We start from the raw sequence: 25,586 nt of genomic DNA, 5'->3' as shown, positions 1-25,586 counted from the left end.
TCAGAAATAAAGAGAGGGTCTGGCAAAAAGTTAACAGTGTCTTTTACTAACAAAGTGTTTTGGTAGTCCTCAGCCTTTTCGTCCTTCACCTCTTGTTCGCTTTTCTTGGCTTGGACTCCCATTTACCACGCAGCAAAAGTCCTGGCAGTAATATCTCTTTTATTTCCGAATGCCTTGAATCCACAACGACACAAATGGGCTTTCAAGGAGTCAACACTCCATCGCATAAAATATTAAAAGTCGACATTCGCTTCCAAATCAACACCACTCGAGAATAAGGAAGTCATTTTCTCGGTTTGTTTATCCCCCTCGACCTTTGACCCGTCAATTGAGAGTCTCGCGAGAACGAGACCACTGAATCCTCCAACTGGTCCATCCAAAGAAGACGAAGGAGTAAAAAGCAAAATGGCGTTTCACAGAGAAGGCCTAAACGTGGCCACTGGCCATTATTGTTTCTCTATTTGTATTTAGTGCATACATGTACGCATATATGTCGTGTAGTAGATGAAACATTGTTAGTCATTGTTTGTATCCGGATACATTAGACTGAGCGCACTTTATGTGCTAGCTTAGCTTGCTAGTTAGCTTAGCTTGTTAGCTGCTAACAAAGATACGCGGACGTTATCAACACGTCGCTAAGTAGAGATCAAATGTGAGTGTCAAGTGTTGTGTGTGAAAATGTGCGAAAGAACGATAGCAAAGTATGAGGAGGAACTTTGTCCAACAAAAGAGGAGAAGGAGCGACAACATCAACTATGGACGCTGTTTTCAAGAAATATCAAGTTGTGTTACACAGAGCAGGTTTGTTTACTTCTTACTCTCACATCTTTACTAACTTTATATTTCATTATTAACACTTTTCTTCAATAGGAAGATGCTTTGTCTTGTGGGGATGATGCAATGCTTTGATTTAGATTCTTCGTGAAAACGAGACAGTTTGAGGTTGATGTTCCTCTCAGTTAGTAACAATGTGTGATTGATTGATTGATTGATTGAAGGACTTAAGAGAAGTTTGCATAGGAAAGGGTACAGTTTCATCACGGTACACATTCACTGCTACAAGAAAGCCTGGCATGGTTTCAGTTGAAATATTTGTTTAACTCACACAGAACTATGTAGAAAGTAGCATTTAAAATGCAAATATACTGCAAGACAATAAATGAAATTTTAATTTAAAAAAAGTAAAATACTTTTTCTATTCACAGTTACGATTTGCCACAACCTGTAACGTATTTTCAAAGTGGCTTTGAAGGAAGTAAGGGATTTACACTCCTTTATGGCTATTTATACGGAGTTCCACATTTTGGTGGTATAGCAGGCAAACAAATTAGAACCTTTTTTGGAGTGAAATCTGGGTTAAATGGGATTCATACAACTACCTCTGGTGTTGTAATGGTGAATATATTTTACATTTTGAAAGTATCTAGTCAGCTGCATGGGTATTTTAGTGGAATGGTGTATGTTGGTGTATGATATCAGATTGATACCCACATTTGTGGTATCATCCAAAACTAATGTAAAGTATCAAACAACAGAAGAATCAGTGATTATTACATTTTAACAGAAGTTTAGATATAACATGTTAAAGGAGAAAGTAAGCATATATTAACAGTAAATGAACAAGTAGATTAATAATCAATTTTCTACCACTTGTCCTTATTAATTTTGACAAAATAATAGAATATAAATGACACAATATGTTACTGCATATGTCAACAGACTAAATTAGGAGGCTTTGTTTTTTTACTTCCTACTAAAAGACAAGTTGTCTAGTATGTTCACTATTTTATTTAAGGACAAACTTGCAATAAGAAACATATGTTTAATGTACCCTAAGATTTTTTGTTGAAATAAAGCCAATAATGCACTTTTTTGTGGTAACAAAAAGTATCGAAATACATTTTGGTACCAAAATATTGGTATTGGGACAACACTAGTAAGAACAGAATATGTCAGTTGATTCTTTGGCTACCTTAGTAGTCATTTTTTCACTGGAGAGATTAGTCTCTACGATGCAGCCAAGATAGGTAATCTCATTTTTGTTTGTTATAATATTGTCACCCACTTTGACTGTGAAGTTATTTACTTTTCTGAGGTTAGGAATTGACCCAAAGACCTGTGTACTTGCAAGTACGGAGCGAGTCTTAATTTGCCAGTTTGTCATTGAAAGTGTTGCTAGTCTTGGTCTTGAGCATTGTAGCTTTGCTTGTTTTGTGGCCGTCAGCCTCGGTTCTATGTTTTTTACGGGTACAGAAAATGATGGAATGATCACTTAAGCCGCATACAGTAGTTCCACTTGTGGTGATCTTAGACTGGTCAGAAGTAACAACGAGGTCTATGATGGTTTAAAAGGACTCACTCACCCTGGTAGTTTGCTTAATGAGCTAAGTGAGGCAATGTTGGTGGCACAGCTTAGTGAAGGTTTTAAAAATGGGTGCATCCTTTCAGGACATATCTGTGTTCCAGTCCCCAAGAAGATGTAAACCTGCATCAACAAAACTCACATAGTCACCAAATACATTTTATACCGTAATCAAAACTAATTAAAGTTATAATTTCACTTCCTGATTCTGACTTACATGCAACAATAAGTGAAAGTAAACATTTATTTCCAATAACCAAAGTAGTCAACACTTGATTTATTAAAAGAACATAAAGGTGACTGACTTTCCTTCAGCGTGTCGTAGATGGTCTCCAATTCCTAAAGAGGAATTGTTGATGGAGATTCTCCATAAAACACCACATAGTAAAACATGTTTTTGTTAAAAGTTCCTTTTGGCCCAGCCAACAAAATGACCAACAAAAAAGTATTCTGCATGATGACAAAAACATACCATGAATGTTTTTTTTAAGTGATTTTGGAATTAGATTTTTTTTGTTTCCATAATATTGAAGTCATGGTAATGACAATGTCAATATTTACACACTTTACATCAGTGAAGTTTAGAATGCCTCATTTAATGCTGCCTCATACAAATTGACCCCCATCAAATTTCCAAGTCTGTTTTTGTACTCACTGTACCACTTTTGAATTAATTTGAGGAAAAAAGGAGGTATTTCTCGTGTTTTTATTGGTTGTTTTGCTACACACTTTTAACACAACACACAAAAGAACACAAATAATGTCATTGTGTTAACAGTGTCAGTCCAAAACTATTTCTATTCTCTCTTAATCTTATTTACTTATTTACCCAACAGACGTCCAGCAGCCCCCTCACATTAAAGAGGAAGAGGAGGCTCCACAGCCCCCCCACATTGAAGAGGAGGCTCCACAGCCCCCGCACATTAAAGATGAAGAAGAGGAAGTGTGGATCACTCAGGAGGGAGAGTGTCTTCTAGGGCAGGAGGAGGATGATGTCACCAAGTTTCCACTGACTGTTGTCTCTGTGAAGACTGAAGAGCATGAAGACAAACCACCTGAGTCCTCACAGCTTCATCACAGTCCAAGTAAGCACAACATCCACATATCATTTTATTCTCAGGGCATTCAATCCATCACAACTGGACTGTTCACTTTGTCTTAGAAGACGTTTGTCTTCTCATCCAAGTAGGCTTCATCACTTCATGCTCATAGACTTCAAGTCTTAAATCTAATCACTGGAATTTAGAGGGGAACTGCACTTTTTTGGGAATTTTTTCTATCATTCACAATCATTATAAAAGACATGATGATGGATATATATATATATCTTTTAAATCACATTGTAACTCATAAATGTAAAATAAAAGTCCACTTGCAATGGAGCCAATGGGAGGTCCTCTATAACCATCCAAAAAGCGCCAACAATACTCCATTTGCATTTTGTGGCTTGAATAGCAACCAAGTATTAGTGATATTGTTATTATAAGTGCTAACGCAGACAAACTGTGTGCCTATGTTGACATCACCGGCTGGCGAGCTCCTTCCTCACCTCGGTGCTGGTGAAAGATTATTCCAGATCATGAATCATGCCTCTCACCTGGATAGTAAAAGGATGAGGACGTACTCTGACAAGTTGGTACCCTTTGACAGCCAATTTAGACCCGGCAATGGCGAACGACACAAAAAGACGCTTGGCTTCACCCCTCTTTTCCGTGCGACGATTTTGAGTAATTCTTTATCTAAACGGGAATACAACAACATTCTATCAGTCTGCATCTTTGTGACAGCAGACCTTGTACAGTAAGTGGTTTTGTATTATATAATTGTCGGCTTTCATTAAGTCTGCAGTGTAATATTCAGCGATATCGTTAAAAAAACAAAACGCTGTGATGCGTTTTTTAAATGAATGCGCTAATGAGCAAAAATACGTAAATATTACCTTACTTTTCGAACCATAGGGCGCACCGGATTATAAGGCGTACTGCCGATGAATGGTCTATTTTTGTTTTAGTTTTATTATTTTTCATATATATATATATATAAGTCACACTGGATTATAAGGCACATTAAAGAAGTCATATTATTTTATTTTTTTCTAAACGTAAAAGACTTCCTTGTGGTCTACATAACATGTAATGGTGGTTCTTTGGTCAAAATGTTGCATAGATGATGTTTTATAGATCATTTTCAAGTCGCTTTCTGACGGTCACTTCAGGATGCGCCGTTTTGTGGGCAGTCTTATTTACGTGGCTCACCTTCGACAGCGTCTTCTCCCCGTCATCTTTGTTGTAGCGGTGTAGCGTGCAAGGACGGGAGTGGAAGAAGTGTCAAAAGATGGAGCTAACTGTTTTAATGACATTCAGACTTTACTTCAATCAACAACGGAGCAGCATCTCCTCATCCGTGGCTGACTAGTGCAACAACAACGCCCGAAATGTGTCCCGTGAAAACCGTCCGACGGAACTCTCATAACTAAAGTTCCGTGGGTGAATAATGTAAACTCACTACACCGGTATGTTTTAGTGCTTTCATGGCGAGTTTACTGACAGATATAAGTAAGAACTTTAAACTAATATATATTAGAAATGGCAACAGTGGAGGATGAATGTCACATAACTAGAAGATAGAGAAAAAGAATATGCTTATCTACTATGGCAGGGGTGTCAAACTCAAATACAGAGCGGGCCAAAATTTAAAACTGTACAAAGCCGCGGGCCAAGGTTGAACAAATTAACCTTTTAATAGGGACCCAAACAAGTTTTGCATTGAATATTGAACAAGCAAGGCTTATATAACTTTATAGAGACATGCAAAATCGAGTTTCAAATAATAATAATAATAATAAAACAATTTCAATGGCATATCAAATAAAATTTTAATACAAATTGAATGCCTCTTTTCTATTCTGAGGTAAATATCAAAATAAACTTTTTCCACAGGCTAATAATACATTTGAAAATAAAATAACAATAATGAATGAATGAATTAAACATTCAAGCCTTGAAGTAGCAAGAGAAAGTGCATGAATAAAACATTAATTATTGCTCAGTTTGCTACACTGATTTGCTTTAACACTGAATATGGAACAAGCAACGCTTATATAACTTAATAGTGCAAAATCAACTTTCAAAAAACAAACGAAAAAACATCAATGGCATATTAAATTAAATTTAAATAAAAAATTGAATGCCTCTTTTCTATTTACAGCCTTCTGAGGTAAATATCAACATTAACTTTTTCCACAGGCTAATAAATTTGAAAATATAATAAAAATGAATAAATCAACCATTCAGGACTTTTTACTGCTGTTTGCCACACACTGATCTAATCTGATGTGCCCAAGCCAGATACCTGGCATCTTTTCTGGGATGCTAGTTCATTAATGTCGGGGCTCAGACTTTGAGCTGAAGCAACCTTCATTATCGAACAAAGGTGTTCATCAGGAATCAATAAAGTACTATCTATCTATCAATCAGACGTATCCTGTGAGACGTTTTCGTCATCTTCATTGGGGAGAAAAATTGCTCACATAGATAAGTGCTGCCGAACATGGAGAGCAATTGAGCAGCTGGGGTGCGGAGCTGAGGCATTGTGTCAGGGATGAATTGTGGAAACTCTGCGGCGCCAACAGCATCATACTTTGACTTCAGCGTGTCATCCCACTGGAGGTCAATCAGCTCAATTTGGAGGTTAGTTGGTGCTTTTTCCACATCAACTGCGAAGGGATTACTAAGCAGTTCAGATCTACTTTTCTGACCATCAAAGTCGCCAAATCGCCGGCTAAACTCAGCGCCAAGTGCACCGAGTTTTTCAGCAAACTGTGCGCACATGGCGGTAGAGATCTGCGCTTTTATGGTTTGGCAGCAGGGGAAATGGCCAAGGTTTCCTTGCGGCAGCTGATTCTCGCACAGGCAGAGTTTAGTTTTAAAAGCTCTCACTGACGAGTACATATCTGTGATGATGCGGCCCCGCCCCTGTAGCTGCAGGTTCAGCGCATCAAGATGGCTTGAGATGTCACACAGAAACTTTTGCTCCCGGAGCTCTGCTGTGTCCTTCCCTTTGCTTTGCAGAAACTGACATATTTCTTCACGCAGCTCGAAAAATCTGTTCAGTACTTTTCCGCGGCTTAGCCATCTCACCTCTGTGTGATACAGCCCGTCTGTCAGTTCCGAACCTAACTCGTCCAGAAACGACTTAAAGGCCTACTGAAAGCCACTACTACTGACAGTTTATATATCAGTGATGAAATCTTAACATTGCAACACATGCCAATACGGCCGGGTTAACTTATAAAGTGCAATTTAAAATTTCCCGCTAAACTTCCGGTTGAAAAACTCCTTTGGACATGACGTATGCGCGTGACGTCACGACGGCAACGGAGGTATTCGTACCCAATGTGTCACCGTACAAAAAGCTCTGTTTTCATCTAACAATTCCACATTATTCTGGACATCTGTGTTGGTGAATCTTTTGCAATTTGTTTAATGAACAATGGAGATTGCAAAGAAGAAAGTTGTAGGTGGGATCGGTGTATTAGCGGCTGGCTGTAGCAACACATCAAGGAGTACTTACTTGGATAGCAGACGCATCTGTGATCGGATGAAGTCCTTCGTCGCGCCGTCGATCGCTGGAACGCAGGTGAGCACGGGTGTTGATGAGCAGATGAGGGCTGGCTGGTGTAGGTGGAGGGCTAATGTTTTTATCATAGCTCTGTGAGGTACGGTTGCTAAGTTAGCTTCAGCGTCGTTAGCAACAGCATTGTTAAGCTTTGCCAGGCTGAGAATTATTAACCGTGTAGTTACATGTCCATGGTTTAATAGTATTGTTGATCTTCTGTCTATCCTTGCAGTCAGGGATTTATTTATTTTGTTTCTATCTGCATTGGAGCCAGATGCTATCACGTTAGCTCAGTCGCTAAAGAGCTTCGCTGATGTATTGTCGTGGAGATAAAAGTCACTGTGAATGTCCATTTCGCGTTTTTGACTCTCATTTTCAAGAGGATATAGTATCCGAGGTGGTTTAAAATACAAATCCGTGATCCACAATAGAAAAAGGAGAGAGTGTGGAATCCAATGAACCCTTGTACCTAAGTTACGGTCAGAGCGAAAAAAGATACGTTCTGCGATGCACGCTAGTCCTTCACTTTCACGTTCCTCATCCACGAATCTTTCATCCTCGCTCAAATTAATGGGGTAATCGTCGCTTTCTCGGTCCGAATCTCTCTCGCTCCATTGTAAACAACGGGGAATTGTGAGGAATCCTACCTCCTGTGACATCACGCTACTTCCGGTATAGGCAAGGCTTTTTTTTATCAGCGACCAAAAGTTGCGAACTTTATCGTCGTTGTTCTATACTAAATCCTTTCAGCAAAAATATGGCAATATCGCGAAATGATCAAGTATGACACATAGAATGGATCTGCTATCCCCGTTTAAATAAAAAATAATAATTTCAGTAGGCCTTTAAACTGACCTTTGGCTCTTATAAAGTTAACAACTTGTGTTACTGTGGTCATAACATGTTCCATCTTTAGGGCTTTAGCACACAGTGACTCTTGATGTATATAATGCAGTGATAAACAGATAGCTCACCTGCACAGTTCTCTTCCCGCATCTTTTCACGAATCCTGCCCACCAGTCCATTCTTTTTACCACTCATCGCTGGCGCACCATCAGTGGTTAATCCCATGAGTTTATTCCACGGCAGGTTTATTTCAGTTACCGTATTTTCCGCACCATAATCCGCACCTAAAAACCACAATTTTTCTCAAAATCTTTAAGCCTTATATATGGATTAATATTAATATTTATTTTCATAAAGTTTAGGTCTCACAACTACGGTAAACAGCCGCCATCTTTTTTCCCCGTAAAAGAGGAAGCGCTTCTTCTTCTACTTTAAGCAACCGCCAAGGTGAGCACCCGCCCCCGTAGAAGAAGAAGCGCGCGGATATTACGTTTCATTTCATTTGTGTGTTTCTGTAAAGACCACAAAATTTCTCCTACTAAGAGACACGCGTACAAGGTTCCACTGACTTTTGATATTCATGTGAACCGCACTGTGGATACAACGGGAGCACGTACGGTGAATATTCGACTTCACTGTGGTTCTAGCTTTCCATGCTAACGGCCAGAAACTTCCACCCACGGTGATATTCAAAAGGAAGACCTTGCCAAAAGAGAACTTTCCAGCCGGCGTCATCATAAAAGCTAACTCGAAGGGATGGATGGATGAAGAAAAAATGAGCGAAGAGACCGGGTGACTTTTTTCACGCAGCTCCGTCCCTGTTGATCCACGACTGCATGCGCGTCCACATCACAGATGGTATCAAAAAACAAGTGAAGCACACCGAAGAAGAATAATTCGAGGGATTTGTGGATGAGTAATAACTTCAGAAAGTGAGCTTTAAATGTTTATTTTGTGTGTCGTGTGACACTAACGTATGAGCAACGTTGAGTTATTGATGTTGCTATTGCTCTGCACTATTTTGAGTGTTACTATTTTTGTGATTGCACATTTGCACATTACATTTTGGGAGTGAACAGAGTTGTTAGAACGCTGGTTTGTAATATATTATTAAAGTTTGACTGACCTATCTGACTGTTTTTTTTACATTCTCTTTAGCGTAGCGTAGGTGCGGCTAATAACACGGGGCGGCTAATAGGTAAACAAAGTTTTGAAATATGCCATTCATTGAAGGTGGGGCTTACAACACGGGGCGGCTTATGGTGCGGAAAATACGGTATAGATTTTTTTTTTAATTAATCTATAGATTATTTTTCCTTTTACCGATTATTTTTTTATTTAAAATGAAGATGAAAAAATAAATGTAGGCCGGTTTTTTCAAAAAGCATGGCTTTTATTTACAAAAAAAAAAAGTATGGCCACTCAGTCACCATTGACAACAACATGACAAAATATTCTGTAACAATGTAAACATTTAAAACTTTTAACATTTAACAAAATTAAAAGTAGCTTATTTGCTTTTTAATGTGCAAATATAAAAGTAAACATCCAGTGCAAATCTTAATATTCTTCAATAGTATACGCATTTCAATATAAAAGTATTGCTTATTTTGCTTTAAAATGTGTAAAAATAAAGATAAACATCCAATACAAAAAAGTGCAAAACGAAATATTCTGTACCAACAGTGTAAACATTTCAACAAAAGTGAAAGTATTGCTTATTTGCTAAAATGTGCAAAAATAAAGATAAACATCCAATACAAAAAAGTGCAAAACAAAATATTCTGTAACAGTGTAAACATTTCAACAAAAGTAAAAGTATTGCTTATTTGCTAAAATGTGCAAAAATAAAGATAAACATCCAATACAAAAAAGTGCAAAACGAAATATTTTGTAACAACAGTGTAAACATTTCAACAAAAGTAAAAGTATTGCTTATTTTGCTTTAAAATGTGCAAAAATAAAGATAAACATCCAGCACAAAAAAGTGCCAATCTAAATATTCTGGAGCACTGTAAACATTAAGTATTGCTTTTAAAATGTGCAAAATAAACATCCAGTCCAACACAGTACACAATAACCAATTGTACTCATTCCAGTGAGTGACTAACAGTTGTAATGAAGAAAGGTTAGCATGTCTACATGCTCTGGGGTGAGGCTGTTTTTTTTCTTGTTTACAATATTCCCAGCAGCAAATATTCTGTAACAACAGTGTAAACATTTCAACAAAAGTGAAAGTATTGCTTACTTGCTAAAATGTGCAAAAATAAAGATAAACATCCAATACAAAAAAGTGCAAAACGAAATATTCTGTAACGGTGTAAACATTTCAACAAATGTAAAAGTATTGCTTATTTGCTAAAATGTGCAAAAATAAAGATAAACATCCAATACAAAAAAGTGCAAAACGAAATATTTTGTAACAACAGTGTAAACATTTCAACAAAAGTAAAAGTATTGCTTATTTTGCTTTAAAATGTGCAAAAAATAAGGATAAACATCCAGCACAAAAAAGTGCCAATCTAAATATTCTGGAGCACTGTAAACATTAAGTATTGCTTTTAAAATGTGCAAAATAAACATCCAGTCCAACACAGTACACAATAACCAATTCTACTCATTCCAGTAGTGACTAACAGTTGTAATGAAGAAAGGTTAGCATGTCTACATGCTCTGGGGTGAGGCTGTTTTTTTTCTTGTTTACAATATTCCCAGCAGCTGAAAATAGGCGCTGTCACGCCAAATTTCTTCCCCCCTACAACCCCCCCCCCCCCCCCATTTACTTCCGGTCACGTCATCCCATAGCTTGTGTTTGTAATTTTTAATTTTTTTTAAAATAATATAGCGTTAACAAAACGTCTGTATTAATCGGACAAATTAACTTGAGGATATTCCTGACTGAATGCACATTTGACTCGTGGACATATGCGGAAATGAATAACAGTAAGTAAATGGAGGGGGGGAAATTTGGCGTGACCGCGCTCAGAAGGGGTCGATGTGGCTGGAACTGAGAGGTAAGACCGATGATAGTATGATTAAAGTGAAAGTTAATTGTTCGTTTGTACATAGTATATGTAACTGTTAATGTTGTAAAAGGTATTTGCACAACTAATTAACGTTAGCGTTAAAGAGGAGCGCATCTTTGTAAACACTGAACAGGCACGCCAAACGCGTCTCTCAGAGCGAAACGGTGTTTTATTTTATGAATTTACAACGCAGATACAAATGACACATTAATGTTTTTGTGTAATGATGACAACGTATACTCACGCAGACGATTGACTAGTTGATGGTGATGGCAAGAACGATGTCGGGTGTTTTCTTTTCAAATGTTCGTTCATAGCCATTGTGCTGCTATGATAAGCCATTCCCGCTCGACACAGTGTGCATACAACAACATTATTAGGCCGTTTATTGAAATACTCCCACACTTTTGACGACTTTTGGGGTGCTTTTTTCCCCTCGCTCGCATCGTCTGCTTTGCGCTACGCCATGACGGTAGTGTGACGTAAATATGCGACGCGTCGACGCACAAAAACGGCGTCGACGTATTTACGTAACCGATGACGTCGACGCGTCGTTTCAGCCTTAATGTTGTACTCCTTAGTTACCGACACGTTGGCTCCACAAACGAGACAAACAGGTCTGTCTTTTACATATATAAACAGATATTCTGTCTCCCACCTGTCCAGAAAAGTTCTATTTTCTCCCTTCCTTTTCGCCATTTTTGGTAGGGGTAACACAGTGACACTGACAGTTGTAGTATGAGGCCGCAGCAGGTCTGGGAAAGAGGCACGGGGAGGCGGGGTGAGCCGGCCTGCTTTCAGCCGAAGCGTTGCGCAAGAACACGGATCGCTACTGACCCAGAGGAGAGAGCATGGCTGGCGCGCCAAAACAACAGCGGAGCATTATGGGATTTGTAGTATTAGCTGTGAATGCGGTGTTACAGCGGCACCACCGCTGTATAATACCAGCGGGCCAGCTCTAATGTTAATTTGATATTGCCTCAATGGCCAAATGAAATTACACATCGGGTCAAATTTGGCCCGCGGGCCAGAGTTTGACACCAATGGACTATGGCATCGGCACGGACATGCGCACATTTTCAGGGCTTATGCAGATCTCAAATACAGATCAGCAGGTACCAGAAGGTAAGAAAAGTTGGTTTTGCATAATATTGTGAAACAAAACACCAGATAATATGTCTGCTAATGGGTGCCATTTTGCGGTCCTTATACACACACCAATAGTAATACTTGTATCTCTGACTACGGTAGCCGTAATGCAGGGGTGCTCATTACGTCGATCGCGAGCTACCGGTCGATCGCGGAGGGTGTGTCAGTCGATCGCCAGCCAGGCATTAAAAAAATAGTCCTAAAAATGAGCGATCATAAATCTTCACTATGACGTCACTTTCGTCACTTGATTGACATAATGAGCGATCATAAATCTTCACTATGACGTCACTTTCGTCACTTGATTGACATTCACGGCACCTGAGAGTCTTCTGAGATGACGCTGGCTGCTGTAGGCTCATTATTAAGAAAAAATTACCGACAGGATGAAGGCGAGAGACACTTTTTATTTCAACAGACTCTGGCGCCGTACCTGTCGTCAAAACTCCAAAGACCGACTGCACAGTTCCTGCCTTCACAATAAAAGCTCTGCTTCATCCTGCCTGCGCTAAGAGTCTCAGAAAGCTGGCGTGCACAAGCTAGCAAGCTACGGAGTTTGCCGCAAATGTATTTCTTGTAAAGTGTGCACTGTATATAAAGGAGTATGGAAGCTGGACAAATAAGATGCCAAAAACCAACCACTTTCATGTGGTATTGGACAGAAAGGAGGACTTTTTTTCTCCATTTGAAAATGTGGACGTTATCAGCACCACTGTCTGATTCCTATCAAAGCAAGTCGTCAGAATCAGGTAATACACCAACTTATATTCTTGACCTCATGAAAGAAAGGAATCTATATGTGTTAAACATGCTTGCATTATCTTTAAACACCTTTAACTTGTTAACAATATTAACTATATGTGTTAAACATGCTTGTATTATCTTTAAACACCTTTAACTTGTTAACAATATTAACTATATGTGTTAAACATGCTTGTATTATCTTTAAACACCTTTAACTTAACAATATTAACTATATGTGTTAAACATGCTTGTATTATCTTTAAACACCTTTAACTTGTTAACAATATTAACTATATGTGTTAAACATGCTTGCATTATCTTTAAACACCTTTAACTTGTTAACAATATTAACTATATGTGTTAAACATTCTTGTATTATCATTAAACACCTTTAATTTATTAAAAATATTAACTATATGTGTTAAACATGCTTGCATTATCATTAAACACCATTAACTTGTTAACAAAAACATATATTTCATAAATAAGTAAATATAAATTATATATATGAATGAGGTAGATCCCCGCGACTTGATCAATTGAAAAGTAGCTCGCCTGCAGAAAAAGTCTGAGCACCCCTGCCGTAATGGGTTGACAACCCATTAAGCGGTGCGGCTTCAAAGTCGTACTAAAAACATTTTGACAGATTTTTGAGCACCATATGTAATGTTCTTTATTTTCAATGGAACATATAACGTTTTGGTGTTGTTTACTGGCGTCATATTGCAGTCTACATGTATCTTTTATGTATGACTACCATCTACTGGTCACACTTATCATTACACCATGTACCAAATAAAATTGCTTTGAGGTCAGTAAGCACAAACAGAATTATTCCGTACATTAGGCGCACCGGGTTATAAGGCGCACTTTTGAGTTTTGAGAAAATGAAAGACTTAAAAGCCTACTGAAATGATTTTTTTTTATTTAAACGGGAATAGCAGATCCATTCTATGTGTCATACTTGATTATTTCGCAATATTGCCATATTTTTGCTGAAAGGATTTAGTAGAGAAAATCGACGAGAAAGTTCGCAACTTTTGCTCGCTGATTAAAAAAAAGCCTTGCCCCTACCGGAAGTAGCGTGACGTCACAAGCAGTAGTGCTGCTCACAATTCCCCATTGTTTACAATGGAGCGAGAGATATTCGGAGCGAGAAAGCGACGATTACCCCATTAATTTCAGCGAGGATGAAAGATTTGTGGATGAGGAACGTTAGAGTGACGGACTAGAATGCAGTTCAAGACATATCTTTTTTCGCTCTGACCGTAACTTAGGTACAAGCTGGCTCATTGGATTCCACACTCTCTCCTTTTTCTATTGTGGATCACAGATTTGTATTTTAAACCACCTCGGATACTATATCCTCTTGAAAATGAGAGTCGAGAAGGCGAAATGGACATTCACAGTGACTTTTATCTCCACGACAATACATCGACGAAGCTCTTTAGCATGAGCTAACGTGACAGCATCTGTCTCAAATGCAGATAGAAACAAAATAAATAAATCCCTGACTGGAAGGACAGAAAGAAGATCAACAATACTACTATCAGGAGACACCGAACCAAACACTGGACATGTAAATACACGGTTAATGCTATGCCGCCTGTTGAAGCCTAGCAATGCTGTTGCTAACGACGCTAACTTAGCAACGGGACCTCGTCAGAGCTATGATAAAAACATTAGCGCTCCACCTACGCCAGCCAGCCCTCATCTGCTCATCAACACCTGTGCTCACTTGCGTTCCAGCGATCGACGATGCGGTCGGCGGCCCGGAGACGCAGGAAGTCAAGGTGAGGTCGCCGGCGCTAGCGTCTGCTATCCAACAAAGTCCTCCTGTTTGTGTTGCTGTAGTCCGCCGCTAATACACCGATCCCACCTACAACGTTCTTCTTTGCAGCCTCCATTGTTCATTAAACAAATTGCAAAAGATTCACCAACACAGATGTCCAGAATACTGTGGAATTTTGTCGAAGAAAACAGAGCTTTGTGTATTGTGTCCAATAGGGTCCAAACACTGCCGTTGACCTCGCGACGTCACGTTCATACGTCATCCTCCAAAGGCGTTTTGAACCGCAAGTTTCCCGGGAAATTTAAAATTGCACTTTATAAGTTAACCCGGCCGTATTGGCATGTGTTGCAATGTTAAGATTTCCTTTAAAGGCCTACTGAAACCCACTACTACCAACCACGCAGTCTGATAGTTTATATATCAATGATGAAATCTTAACATTGCAACACATGCCAATACGGCCGGGTTAACTTATAAAGTGCAATTTTAAAATTCCCGCCACACTTCCGGTTGAAAAACTCCTTTGAATATGATTTATGCGCGTGACGTCACAAAAGCAACGGAAGTGGTTGGACCCCATCGGACCCGATAGAAAAGCCTCTTGTTTTCTTCGACAAAATTCCACAGTATTCTGGACATCTGTGTTGGTGAATCTTTTGCAATTTGTTTAATGAACAATGGAGACTGCAAAGAAGAACGTTGTAGGTGGGATCGATCGGTGTCTTAGCGGCTAAGTACAATACTGTAATATCTGTGATATTTGCATTAGTGTACTGTGTCTTTAAGGGTTTGGGGAACGCGCATGCGCGAGTGAGTTGGCGGAGAACTTGAGTGTGTGTGAGCGTGAGTTTTGGCTATCAGCAGCTTGTGTATGTGTGTGCGTTACTTTTTGAACTACAACCAGTTACCGCTTGTTAATAAAGCGATTGAGCAGTGCATCCTCGTCTGTGTGACTCCTTCTCCACTGCGGGGCATTACAATACTTACAGCAACACAACAAGGACTACTTACCCTGACGCCTAGCCGATGCTTGCCGCCAAACCCACGGATGAAGTCCTTCGTCGCGCCGTTGATCGCTGGAATGCAGGTGAGCACGGCTGTTGATGAGCAGATGAGGGCTGGCTGGCGTAGGTGGAGCGCTAATGTTTGATCATAGTTCTTTGAGGTCCGGTTGCTAAGTTGCTAAATTAGCCTTAGCGTCGTTAGCAACAGCATAGTTAAGCCTTACCAGGCTGAGAATTTTTAACCGTGTAGTTACATGTACATGGTTTAATAGTATTGTTGGTCTTCTGTCTATCCTTCCAGTCAGGGGTTTATTTATTTTGTTTCTATCTTCATTTGAGAACGACGCTAGCATGTTAGCTCAGTAGCTAAGTGTGTCACCGATGTATTGTCTTGGAGATAAAAGTCACTTTAAATGTCCATTTCGCGTGCTAGACTCTCATTTTCAAGAGGATATAGTATCCGAGGTGGTTTAAAATACAAATCTGTGATCCACAATAGAAAAAGGAGAGTGTGGAATCCAATGAGCCAGCTTGTACCTAAGTTACGGTCAGAGCGAAAAAAGATACGTCCATCACTGCCTCTCAAGTCCTTCACTGTAACGTTCCTCATGTAACGACCTGGTCGCATCGTGGTGCGAGGTGTTCTCCCAAGGATGCAGACGGGCTCGGACACAGCTTGCAGGTAGGAAAATGATTTATTTCAGCAAATAAATCATATCAGGGAAAAAAAAACAAAGACGTGTACGTAGCACAAAAGACAAAAACAAAAGGACTAGCATGGGAGCTAGCAAGCAAAAAATAGCATAGCCTGAAAGCTAGCAGGAATCAAAAGTGGTCGATACTTGTTGCATGTAAGCAAATTAGACAGCCAGGCAGAGTGCCGCCCGGGCGAAGACTAAATAGCCCTCTGATTAGCGCTCGGGCAACAGGTGTGCGTCCCGAACGCTAACCAGAGGCAGGTGAGCAAAATCTGCAGTCATGGCAACAGAAACAAACACACGTGACACTAAAGTGTAAACAAATTGTGATCCGAGCAGCGGATCCTAACAGTACCCCCCCCCTAAAAGGACAGATTCCAGATGTCCCTTGAAAACAAAAAAACAACTGGAACCCCAAAAAAACAAGCAATAGTTCACGAGTCAAGGGCGGGCGGGGGGAGGACTTGGTGGTGGGTCGCCAGGCCATGTGTCCCCGAATCCACCGGGGACGAGTCAAGTGGCGGCGGCGAATGGAACGCCGAGGCGGGCGACCACGGAAAGGCCACATTCGTGGCCGCTGAGAAGGTGGGCGTGAGTGGCGCCAGAAGTTCAGCAGCCTCTGAGTCCTGCAACAAAGTCTTGGATGTCGCTGCTGTTTGCGCCACTGGCGTCCATTACCTGACCTCTGAGAGAGCTGCTTGCGCAGCCGGACCACTCGAGGTCGCTGAGACGTCGCAGTGGAAGCGGTAGGTGTCGACGTCGCCGTCGTGGCAGCCGGAGGAGTCGACGTCGACGTCGCCGTCGTGGCAGCCGGAGGAGTCGACGTCGCCGTCGTGGCAGCCGGAGTCGCCGCTGTCGTGGCAGCCGGAGTCGCTGTCGTGGCAGCCGGAGTCGCTGTCGTGGCAGCCGGAGTCGCTGTCGTGGCAGCCGGAGTCGCTGTCGTGGCAGCCGGAGTCGCTGTCGTGGCAGCAGGAGTCGCTGTCGTGGCAGCAGGAGTCGCTGTCGTGGCAGCAGGAGTCGCTGTCGTGGCAGCAGGAGTCGCTGTCGTGGCAGCAGGAGTCGCTGTCGTGGCAGCCGGAGTCGCTGTCGTGGCAGCCGGAGTCGCTGTCGTGGCAGACGGTGCTGGTGCGAGAACCAGCCGTGGTACAGGTGCTGGTGCGAGAACCAGCCGTGGTGCAGGTGCTGGTGCGAGAACCAGTCGTGGTGCAGGTGCTGTTGCGAGAACCAGTCGTGGTGCAGGTACTGGTGCGAGAACCAGTCGTGGTGCAGGTACTGGTGCGAGAACCAGTCGTGGTGCAGGTACTGGTGCGAGAACCAGTCGTGGTGCAGGTACTGGTGCGAGAACCAGTCGTGGAGCAGGTACTGGTGCGAGAACCAGTCGTGGAGCAGGTACTGGTGCGAGAACCAGCCGAGGTGCAGGTACTGGTGCGGGAACCAGCCGAGGTGCAGGTACTGGTGCGGGAACCAGCCGAGGTGCAGGTACTGGTGCGGGAACCAGCCGAGGTGCAGGTACTGGTGTGGGAACCAGCCGAGGTGCAGGTACTGGAACCTGTGGTGGAGCTGGTGCTAGCCTTAGCCTTGGCGCTAGCTTAGGTGCAGGTGGCCTAGCTGGCGGTTGCGGCTTAGCAGGCCGAAAAACCGGTGGTGGCGGCCGGGCAGGAGGTTGTGGCTTAGCCCGCCGAAGGACAGGTGGCGGTGGCCGAGCAGGAGGTTGCGGCTTAGCACACCGTTGTGCCACCCCACTCGCACAGCTCCCAGTACTAGCCCCCCCCTCAAAAAGCGGATCCCAGACGCGCTCCTTGCGGATTGGAACCGTCTTCAAGGGTGGGTGGAGGGAGGTCAGGGGGAGGGCAGAATCCTCTCCTCTAAATTGTCCAAAATGTCTATTGTCACCCCCCACTTGAGACTGGGACTGACTAGATTTAGTCCTTAAAAAAATGTCCTGATAAAGCTTAATCTTAGAATTAAAGTCACTTGAAAATGGCTGGCAGGAAGAATTGACATAATGTCTAAAAAAGTCTTTGTCTATGACGTCATCCAAAGTGGGCGGTATGACGTCATCCGTGTGGGTCTCCAGCTGACTGACAGCCCAATCGGTGAAATGTTTGGCAAAGTGGTCGATAGGGTTGCCAAACATCTGAGGGGAAGCTTGGGAAGCTTGTAGCTTGCTTCGGTCCGGGGGAGGAGCTTGCGGGAGCGGCGCGTCTTGACGGCGAGGGAAGGACCTTCTGGCCGGCTTCCGTCTTTGCCGGCGCGCCCGGTACTGCGGTGTAGCGGCGATGTCTTCCGACCAGAGGGAGTCGATGGGGATAAGAGAGCCTCCAGCTCCCCACATGAGATCCGACCTCTCCTCCGTCGAATAGCGAAGCGTCTCGGCTTCCATCGCTCGCAACACCTCCCACGTACCTTCGTCCAGCTCCTCCGACATGCTCGCTGCGAGAGAACTTCTTCTTGCTGGCTGTCTACTGTAACGACCTGGTCGCATCGTGGTGCGAGGTGTTCTCCCAAGGATGCAGACGGGCTCGGACACAGCTTGCAGGTAGGAAAATGATTTATTTCAGCAAATAAATCATATCAGGGAAAAAAAACAAAGACGTGTACGTAGCACAAAAGACAAAAACAAAAGGACTAGCATGGGAGCTAGCAAGCAAAAAATAGCATAGCCTGAAAGCTAGCAGGAATCAAAAGTGGTCGATACTTGTTGCATGTAAGCAAATTAGACAGCCAGGCAGAGTGCCGCCCGGGCGAAGACTAAATAGCCCTCTGATTAGCGCTCGGGCAACAGGTGCGCGTCCCGAACGCTAACCAGAGGCAGGTGAGCAAAATCTGCAGTCATGGCAACAGAAACAAACACACGTGACACTAAAGTGTAAACAAATTGTGATCCGAGCAGCGGATCCTAACACCTCATCTACGAATCTTTCATCCTCGCTCAAATTAATGGGGTAATCGTCACTTTCTCGGTCCGAATCTCTCGCTCCATTGTAAACAACGGGGAATTGTGAGGAATACTAGCTCCTGTGACGTCACGCTACTTCCGGTACAGGCAAGGCTTTTTTTTATCAGCGAGCAAAAGTTGCGAACTTTATCATCGATTTTCTCTACTAAATCCTTTCAGCAAAAATATGGCAATATCGCGAAATGATCAAGTATGACACAGAATGGATCTGCTATTCCCGTTTAAATAAAAAAAAATCATTTCAGTAGGCCTTTAAGTGCGCCATACAGTCCGAAAAATACGGTACATGAATAAAGTGAGCTTCTTGTCAGTAATTCACAATCTTTTCTTTCGGCTACTTGCAATTCTCCTCCACCCGTTTTCCTATGTTGGTGACACTCGCTTTAATGTTGGAGATGGAACTAGTCATTTTTATACAACGCTCACTTTTAATGTACACATTGCTTTGAAACCGTAGGAGACACATTTTTATTGAAGTCAATGTTTCAGTTTCAAACGCCTGCGCACAGCGGCTCAATTGACCTGAAATCTGTTTGTGTGGGACAGGAAGTCATGTTAGAATGAATGCTAAAAAAAAAGACATCCATCGTCGTGTCTTTCATAGTGATTGTGAACGATAGGCAACATTTGAAAAAAAAAAAATTCCAGTTCAGCTTAAACACAAACAGTTTATTATGTCCTTCAAGAGGAGCAGAAGCAAATAGTCGGTCCTGCCATTCGAGATCGTGTCTCGAGCCTTGCCGTCCATCAATTCACACATTCAAGTGTCTGTGACGGCACGGACTTGACTCGTGGAAAAGACGACAGTTTTGCCTTGCAGAACCACAACTTTTTTTTTTTTTGTCGCAAGCAACAACACAACAGTAACATCATCCCTGGCGAGTGTTGTACACACATACATCTTATTCACCTCCTTCTAACCCCGCCCTCGTATCAGCTGGTAATTGACACAGGCCCCCATATAGCTGCCCGGGATATGCCTGTTATATGATTCTTTAATTTTGGACCTTTTAGAATCAGCATTTTTTCGTTCTTTAAATGATAAATGGGTTATACTTGTATAGCGCTTTTCTACCTTCAAGGTACTCAAAGCGCTTTGACAGTATTTCAACATTCACCCATTCACACACACATTCACACACTGATGGCGGGAGCTGCCATGCAAGGCGCTAACCAGCACCCATCAGGAGCAAGGGTGAAGTGTCTTGCCCAAGGACACAACGGACGTGACTAGGATGGTAGAAGGTGGGGATTGAACCCCAGTAACCAGCAACCCTCCGATTGCTAGCACGGCCACTCTACCAACTTCGCCACGCCGTTCTTTGTGTCAAGGAGGTGAAATTAGGTTTGAAAACCTTTGACAAGTTGACCTCATGTCCATTAGAACTTTTCAAAGTGTAGAATACCATCCGCCTTAGACACAATATTTTACTTTGAAAGTAAACTGGAACATTTATTTTGTGTTTATGTATGACTTCCTGTCCCACACGAGCAGATTTTAGCTCAATTGAACCGCCTTGTTGTGTCGACCACTAAATATAGAAGCCAGGCGGTGGAAACTGACACATTGACTTGAAAACAAAAAACGGAACGAGTCTGTCGCCGTGGCGCCGTCGTTCCACATCCAGTGGAAATCCCCGGTTACACTTACAAACGTTGCTTGGCGAGATAAACGAAGAAACCATACTTCGGGTTCAAGGCACGAAGCAAAAGGAAATAGACTTTCAACCCACAGCACTCGCAGTGAGAGAACTCGACCACAAGGTAGCGTCATAGCAGAGACAACCATACAGAATACAGATTTACACTGTAAACGACCTAATCTTTTCTCCAAGTTTATACATCAGTAACTGACATTAAAATCACAGGGGGCGCTGGAGCCTATCCCAGCTACACTCAAGTGGAAGGGAATCAGAATCAGAATAGTTTTATTGCCATTGTTTGAGAACGGGTTAACAAAATTTTTCTTGGTGCAAACGTGCAACATGAAACACATATAACACAGATTTGGTAATAAAAGGAGCTGTAACTGAGCTATCAGATCTTGTTATAGACTTAGAAGGAATTCAAGGAGCTGCTGTTAGGAGTTATTGTTCATTTGCCTGACGGCCGAGGGGAAAAAACTGTGGGGTGGGAGGTGTGGGTCTGGATGCACCGTAGTCTCCTGCCTGAGGGGAGAGGGGAGAATAGTTTGTGTCCAGGGTGAGAAGAGTCAGCTGTGATCCGACCCACACGCCTCCTGGTCCTGGAGGAGAACAAGTCCTGGAGGGATGGGAGCTTGCAGCCAATCACCTTCTCAGCAGCACGTACGATGCGCTGCAGTCGATGCTTATCCTGGACTGTGGCGCCGGGGAACCACACGGTGATGGAGGAGTTGAGGATGGACTCTATGATGGCTGAGTAAAACTGCACCAGCATCTCGGTCGGCACCTTAAGTTTCCTCAGCTGCCGCAGGAAGTACATCCTCTGCTGGACCTTCTTGATGAGGGAGCTGATGGTCGGCTCCCACTTGAGGTCCTGGGTGATGGTGGTGCCCAAGAAACGGAAGGAGTCCACAATGGAGACGGGGGTGGGAGAGTCAATCAGGGTGAGGGGGGATGGTGGGGCTGTGACTTTCCTGAAGTCCATGATCATCTCCACTGTTTTCTGGGTGTTCAGCTCCAGGTTGTTGAGGCTGCACCAGGACGCCAGCCGGTCCACCTCTCTCCTGTAGGCGGTCTCATCGCCATCCGAGATGAGCCCGATGAGGGTGGTGTCATCCGCAAACTTCAGCAGTTTTACGGACTGGTGATTGGAGGTGCAGCAGTTTGTATACAGGGAGAAGAGCCAGGGGGAGAGTACACAGCCCTGAGGAGTACCAGTGTTCGTGGTTCGACTGTCCGAGACAATCTTCCCCAGCCGCACGTGCTGTCTTCGGTCTGTCAGGAAGTCATTGATCCAACTGCAGAGGGAGTCGGGCACGCTGAGCTGGTAGAGCTGCAGAGGGAGTCGGGCACACTGAGCTGGTAGAGCTTGTCTCGTAGCAGTCCAGGGAGGATGGTGTTGAAGGCAGAGCTGTATGTGAATGTATGGCAATATAGATTTTAGGCCATAATGCCCACTCGTAAAAAGTGGTCTTCTTTTCCTGTGAATAATGTTGTAAAGAGCATTGTGTTTGTTTTCAGGCCAATTCATATAATAACTTGTTTTTTTAAGTACATGTGAACTTACTGAATGCCTCATGTGACTGAGCAAATCTGGACATTTCTCAAGCATGTTTGTCATTTTGTGTCCTGCAGACGTCTGTAAAGAACAACTTCTGCCTGAAAAACAGGAGTGTAGTAACTTCAGGATGGTGAAAGAGAATCCATCAAAGAAGACCAGGCACCACAGACCCTCTGGTGTCTCCTTGTCCTCTTTGACACAGACCCTTTCCTGTAAAAAGGAAGAGGAAGACTCACTGACGCCCCACCTAAAACAGGAAGAGGAGGAACACAGCATCAGTCAGGAGGGAGATCATCTTGAAGGACTGGTGGAGTTCCCAGTGACTGGTGTCCCTGTGAAGAGTGAAGATGATGAGGTCAAAGGTGAAAGTGAGGAGAAGAGAGAGGTGGAGCCTCCAAGCAGCAGCTCAACACAACACATGACAACAGAAGCTGATGGAGACCACTGTGGAGGATCACAAGCAGACCAGCTCTTAGCTCCACTATCAGATAGTGAGGACACAACGTCACACTCTCCTGACACTAATGATGAACATGATAAGACATGTCACACTGACAACACTCACTTTAAATGTTCTCACTGCGACAAAACCTTTAAACCCCTTAGTCATCTGAAAAGACACATGAGAATACACACTGGTGAAAAACCTTTTTCTTGTTCAATCTGTGGTAAAGGTTTTGTAGAAAGTTTTAAATTAAAAATACACATGAGAACACACACTGGTGAAAAACCGTTTATCTGTTCAATCTGCAGTAAAGGTTTTATAGAAAGTTGCACATTGAGAGTACACATGAGAACACACACTAGTGAAAAACCTTTTTCTTGTTCAATCTGTGAAAAAGGTTTTGTACAAAGTCATAATTTCAAAGTACACATGAGAATACACACTGGTGAAAAACCTTTTATCTGTTCAATCTGTGGTAAAGGATTCGTACAAAGTCCCAAATTGAAAGTGCACATGAGAATACACACTGGCGAAAAACCTTTTTCTTGTTCAATCTGTGGTAAAGCTTTTGCACAAAGGTCATGTTTGAAAATACACAGAACAACACACACAGGAGAAAAAATATTTATTTGTTCAATCTGTAGTAAAGGTTTTGTTCTAAGTAACTATTTGAAAGTGCACATGAGAACACACACTGGTGAAAAACCTTTTTCCTGTTCAATCTGTGGTAAAGGTTTTGTAGAAAGTTTTAAATTAAAAGTGCACATGAGAACACACACTGGTGAAAAACCTTTTATCTGTTCAATCTGCAGTAAAGGTTTTGTAGAAAGTTGCAAATTGAAAGTACACATGAGAACACACACTGGTGAAAAACCTTTTTCTTGTTCAATCTGTGGTAAAGGTTTTGTTCTAAGTAAATATTTGAAAGTGCATATGAGAACACACACCGGTGAAAAACCTTTTATCTGTTCAATCTGCAGTAAAGGTTTTGTAGAAAGTTGCAAATTGAACGTACACATGAGAACACACACTGGTGAAAAACCTTTTTCTTGTTCAATCTGTGGTAAAGATTTTGTTCTAAGTAAATATTTGAAAGTGCACATGAGAACACACACTGGTGAAAAACCTTTCTCTTGTTCAATCTGTGGTAAAGGTTTTGTAGAAAGTTGCACATTGAAAGTACACATGAGAACACACACTGGTGAAAAACCTTTTATCTGTTCAATCTGCAGTAAAGGTTTTGTAGAAAGTTGCAAATTGAAAGTACACATGACAACACACACTGGTGAAAAACCTTTTTCTTGTTCAATCTGTGGTAAAGGTTTTGTTCTAAGTAAATATTTGAAAGTGCATATGAGAACACACACCGGTGAAAAACCTTTCTCCTGTTCAATCTGTGGTAAAGGTTTTGTACAAAGTCACAATTTGAAAGTACACATGAGAACGCACACTGGTGAAAAACCTTTTTCTTCTTCAATCTGTGGTAAAGGTTTTGTGTTAAGTGAATATTTGAAAGTGCACATGAGAACACACACTGGTGAGAAATATTTCACATGTTCAATCTGCAACAGAAGCTTTTGTAAGCGATCAAACCTTGTAAGACACATGAGAACACACCCAGGAGAGAAAGTGTTGAGTTGCAGTGTGTGTGGTGAAAGATTCTCTTCTAAGTACCAGTGTAAGAAACACAAGTGTGCTGGTGAGAACAGCAGCAGCAAATGAAACTGCAGGATTTGAAATAAACTGTCAAGACTTTAATGTTGACTTTCTAACAACATCAGCACATATAACATGTGTGACATTGTTGTTTGTGTAACAATCTTTTTAATATGCTTCTACATTTATAGATTAGATATTTTATATTGGTGCTTTTTTAATTAAAGTGCAACATTGTGTACTTTTATTAAACATTGAACAGAACAATTTGACTGAAAAGGTAATAGTAAACAGTACAAGACATATTTTACATACAATAAACATTTTATGTGTATATATATATTCATAATACAATTTTAGACTTATTCGTAATAGTGTTTTTTATAGGTGTTTGAAATATTGAAGTATTACATATTTCTAATTGTTAATGATCCCATAGATTAGCACCTTTATATGATATACATATGTACTGGTTCACATCTGAAACATCTTCTGGACCACTTCAGGAAGCATATTGTTATTTACTTTATACATCATTTGAACAGTTGTCTTTTATACAATTTTAAAAATGTGTAACTATTAATCTTTTGTTGGGTCTCTATAATCCATTTCATTAATCATCTTTATTACTCTCTTGTAATATGATTGTGTGGTGATTGTTTTATATGTATGTACTCGGACATTTATGCAATAAAAACGTGAGAGAAAATGGCTGAATTGTTTTACACACATTTGTGGATTATAAAAAAAAAAATCCCCATGGCTTCAATAAACAAACAGGAAGTCCCAGAGAGTACTTTGGACTGCGTGGTATGCTTTGATACAAAATCCACTAAATTATTTATTCTAGTCTTTAATCGTTTGTTCTTCCCTTGAGCTATGCAGCGAGAGGAACATGAGGGGAAAGAAGTCGAAAGTGGAGCCATGAAAATGCTTTCAACCACAAGGAAGCTGCTGATTTACTTAATAATTGTGTGTTTTTTCTGGTGTGTAAACATTTAGTTATTTAATTTTACATCCTCTCATTTATTTCTTTGTTCTCACCTCGGTCTTCGACATACTTAGGCTACTTTTGTATTTCTCT

At 41.7% G+C, this 25,586-nt stretch overlaps 1 protein-coding gene across 1 annotated transcript; it reads left to right on the top strand.

Annotated features, from left to right (window-relative positions):
- Positions 1-319: 319 nt before the first annotated feature.
- Positions 320-25,205, top strand: LOC133664531 (oocyte zinc finger protein XlCOF6-like). Its single transcript, XM_062069232.1, has 3 exons — positions 320-801; positions 3,199-3,447; positions 22,476-25,205. Exons 1-3 carry the CDS (start codon positions 756-758, stop codon positions 24,566-24,568), a joined length of 2,388 nt encoding a protein of 795 aa, XP_061925216.1. The 5' UTR covers positions 320-755; the 3' UTR covers positions 24,569-25,205.
- Positions 25,206-25,586: the final 381 nt, after the last annotated feature.

This window comes from Entelurus aequoreus, linkage group LG14 (assembly GCF_033978785.1).
Source record: "Entelurus aequoreus isolate RoL-2023_Sb linkage group LG14, RoL_Eaeq_v1.1, whole genome shotgun sequence".
In the NCBI taxonomy this organism is placed as follows: domain Eukaryota; kingdom Metazoa; phylum Chordata; class Actinopteri; order Syngnathiformes; family Syngnathidae; genus Entelurus; species Entelurus aequoreus.
The sequence above is the reverse complement of the archived record's forward strand: the minus strand, read 5'-3'. Positions and strand labels throughout refer to the sequence as shown.

Bases quoted from the DNA above. Each gene is read 5' to 3' on its own strand.
- LOC133664531 (XM_062069232.1), top strand. From the start codon at position 756: ATGGACGCTGTTTTCAAGAAATATCAAGTTGTGTTACACAGAGCAG. The intron at 802-3,198 runs GTTTGTTTACTT...TTTACCCAACAG, and splicing joins AGTTGTGTTACACAGAGCAG to ACGTCCAGCAGCCCCCTCAC. The intron at 3,448-22,475 runs GTAAGCACAACA...TGTGTCCTGCAG, and splicing joins ACAGCTTCATCACAGTCCAA to ACGTCTGTAAAGAACAACTT.